We start from the raw sequence: 2,335 nt of genomic DNA, 5'->3' as shown, positions 1-2,335 counted from the left end.
TTTTTTAATATTTTTTTTTTTTTTTTTTTTGCAATATATATTAACACATAAAAAGTAATATTTATAGATACAAAATGTTTTTTTATTATTGTAGTAAGTAAAAAAAAATAATAATAAATTTATTATCATAATTTTTTAATTGGTTTAAGTATAAATGAATTTTGATGATATATATAAAAATGAAAAAATATCCATTCCAATATAAAAAAATTATATATTATGATTAAAAGTCAAATTATATTTTAAATATTGATACATGAAATGGGATAGAAAGAAAAAAAAAAAAAATATATTTAATTTATAACACAAAAAAGGTTTAAAAAAAAATAAGAAAATGAATGTATATATACATATTAGAAACAATTAAGTTATTAAAAAAGAAAAAATTTGTAAGTAATGTATGAAATATTTATTTCAAATTAAATTGTATAACATATATATATATATATATATTTTTATTTATTTATTTATTTATTTATTTATATTAATTAAAATTTTCTACATATTTTTTTGCATATGATATTATTAATTACTTGTACTTGAATTTTCCGAATTTTTTTCATGAAGTTCTCTTTTTTCTTCAGAAGAATCTTCTTCCTTTATGGATGGTTCTTCTTTAGGTAATTCCGAGAACATGAATTCATTTTGGTATTCAATTAGATACTGTGTACTTCTTTTAACATCAATAAATAAGTTATATACACGTCTAACATCCTGCACCGTAACTTCTGTTGCTTTACGTTTTTTTGATACTAAATTTGCTAAGGTAATTAAATGTAAAGCATATCTTAAAGAGGATTCGGATGCAATTTTGCATAATAATTCTTTTGCATATTCATCAATATCAACATCTTCTTCTTCTGCCCTTTGTTCTAAGATTTTGAGTATATCTTGATGTTTATATGGATAAGTTGGTATAATAAGTGTTCTATCTAATAAATCTAAAGGAATTCCATGAGGAGCTTTATAATCTGTTCCTCTTATATGTGTAATACCTCTATTTGTTGCCATAATAACTATAGGCGATTGTTCACTTTCTAAAGCTCTATTTAAATATGAAAAGCATTCAATATCTAACATATGAACTTCATCAATAAATAAGACACCTGGTACAATTTCGGCTTTTTCATCTTCTTGCCATTCATTAATTTTCATATCAATATGTTCTCTGATTTCATTTTTTATTTCTCCAGTATCACCAGAAAATAAAGCCAAGAACCCTTGAGTTCTACTATTAATGGCATCAATATCGTGTAAAGTAACTGTATGTACTACTTCTTTTCTTTTTTGTAATTCTCCCTCAGGACATTGAACAAAAAGGGTATTTGGATCCATTGCATCATAATCTTTAGATCTAGCAAATGATTTTCCAATTTTAGTAATTTTGCCTGTACCTTTATCAATACAAATAACATCTCCTGCAGTAATATTTTCTTTTTGTAAGGCTTCTATCATTTTACTACCTAAATCATATAAGGTTTCCATTTCTGTAGTTTTTAATATCATTTTTCCTAATTTTTTATTTTTATTATTTATATCTCTTTCATTAAATTTCTCTATTTCAATTTCAACTACTTCGCCTTCTATTACTTCTGATTCTTCTTTTACTCTTACGCCAATAGATCTTCTAAAAGCTTGTGTCAATGCTTCGGTTTTGCTCATTTCTAGAGAATAAACTTCCGAACCAGAAATATGAGTAAAGGGAGTATCTTCACCTAAAGCTTTTGCAATACCCATAGCAATGGCTGTTTTCCCTGTACCTGGTTGACCAGCTAATAAAATAGCTCTTCCACTTATTCTTCCTTCTTTAATCATTCTCAAGACAATACCAGCAGCCTTACGAGCACTCATTTGCCCGATCATACCTTCAGAACAATACCTAGCATCTAAACAATCATTTAACCCTAACCCTCGAATATGGGAATGTGCTCCAATTCTTTCTATTTTTTGAATATCTTTCACTTCTTCGAGCTTCATATTGTCATAAATTATAAGAGAATAAATAAATGAATAAATAAATATATATATATATATATATATATTAATCTTTTTTTTTTTCTTTTTTTTTTTTATTTTATAATACAAGATTAATAAATTGGAGTAATATAATTATATATTAAATAAAACAATATATATTTTTTTTTAATTGAAAATTGAAAGGAAAAAAAAAATTAATTTATATGAGAAAAAATGCTTATGCTTTGAATTATCCATTAAGTCGTTATAATTATAAATATAAATAATTAAAATATATATGTATATATATATATATTTATTTATTTATTTATATTTATATATTATTTTCCTACATATTTTATATCTTTTATATAAACAT

General features: G+C 23.3%; 1 protein-coding gene across 1 annotated transcript; it reads right to left on the bottom strand.

Moving 5' to 3' along the window:
- Positions 1–525: 525 nt before the first annotated feature.
- On the bottom strand, positions 526–1,977 carry PRSY57_0021100 (RuvB-like helicase 3, putative; the record flags this gene model as incomplete). The annotated part of the gene is made up of 1 exon (XM_012909532.2): positions 526–1,977. One exon carries the CDS (start codon positions 1,975–1,977, stop codon positions 526–528), a length of 1,452 nt encoding a protein of 483 aa, XP_012764986.1.
- Positions 1,978–2,335: the final 358 nt, after the last annotated feature.

This window comes from Plasmodium reichenowi (genome assembly GCF_001601855.1).
Source record: "Plasmodium reichenowi strain SY57 chromosome Unknown, whole genome shotgun sequence".
Lineage (NCBI taxonomy): Eukaryota > Apicomplexa > Aconoidasida > Haemosporida > Plasmodiidae > Plasmodium > Plasmodium reichenowi.
The sequence above is the reverse complement of the archived record's forward strand: the minus strand, read 5'-3'. Positions and strand labels throughout refer to the sequence as shown.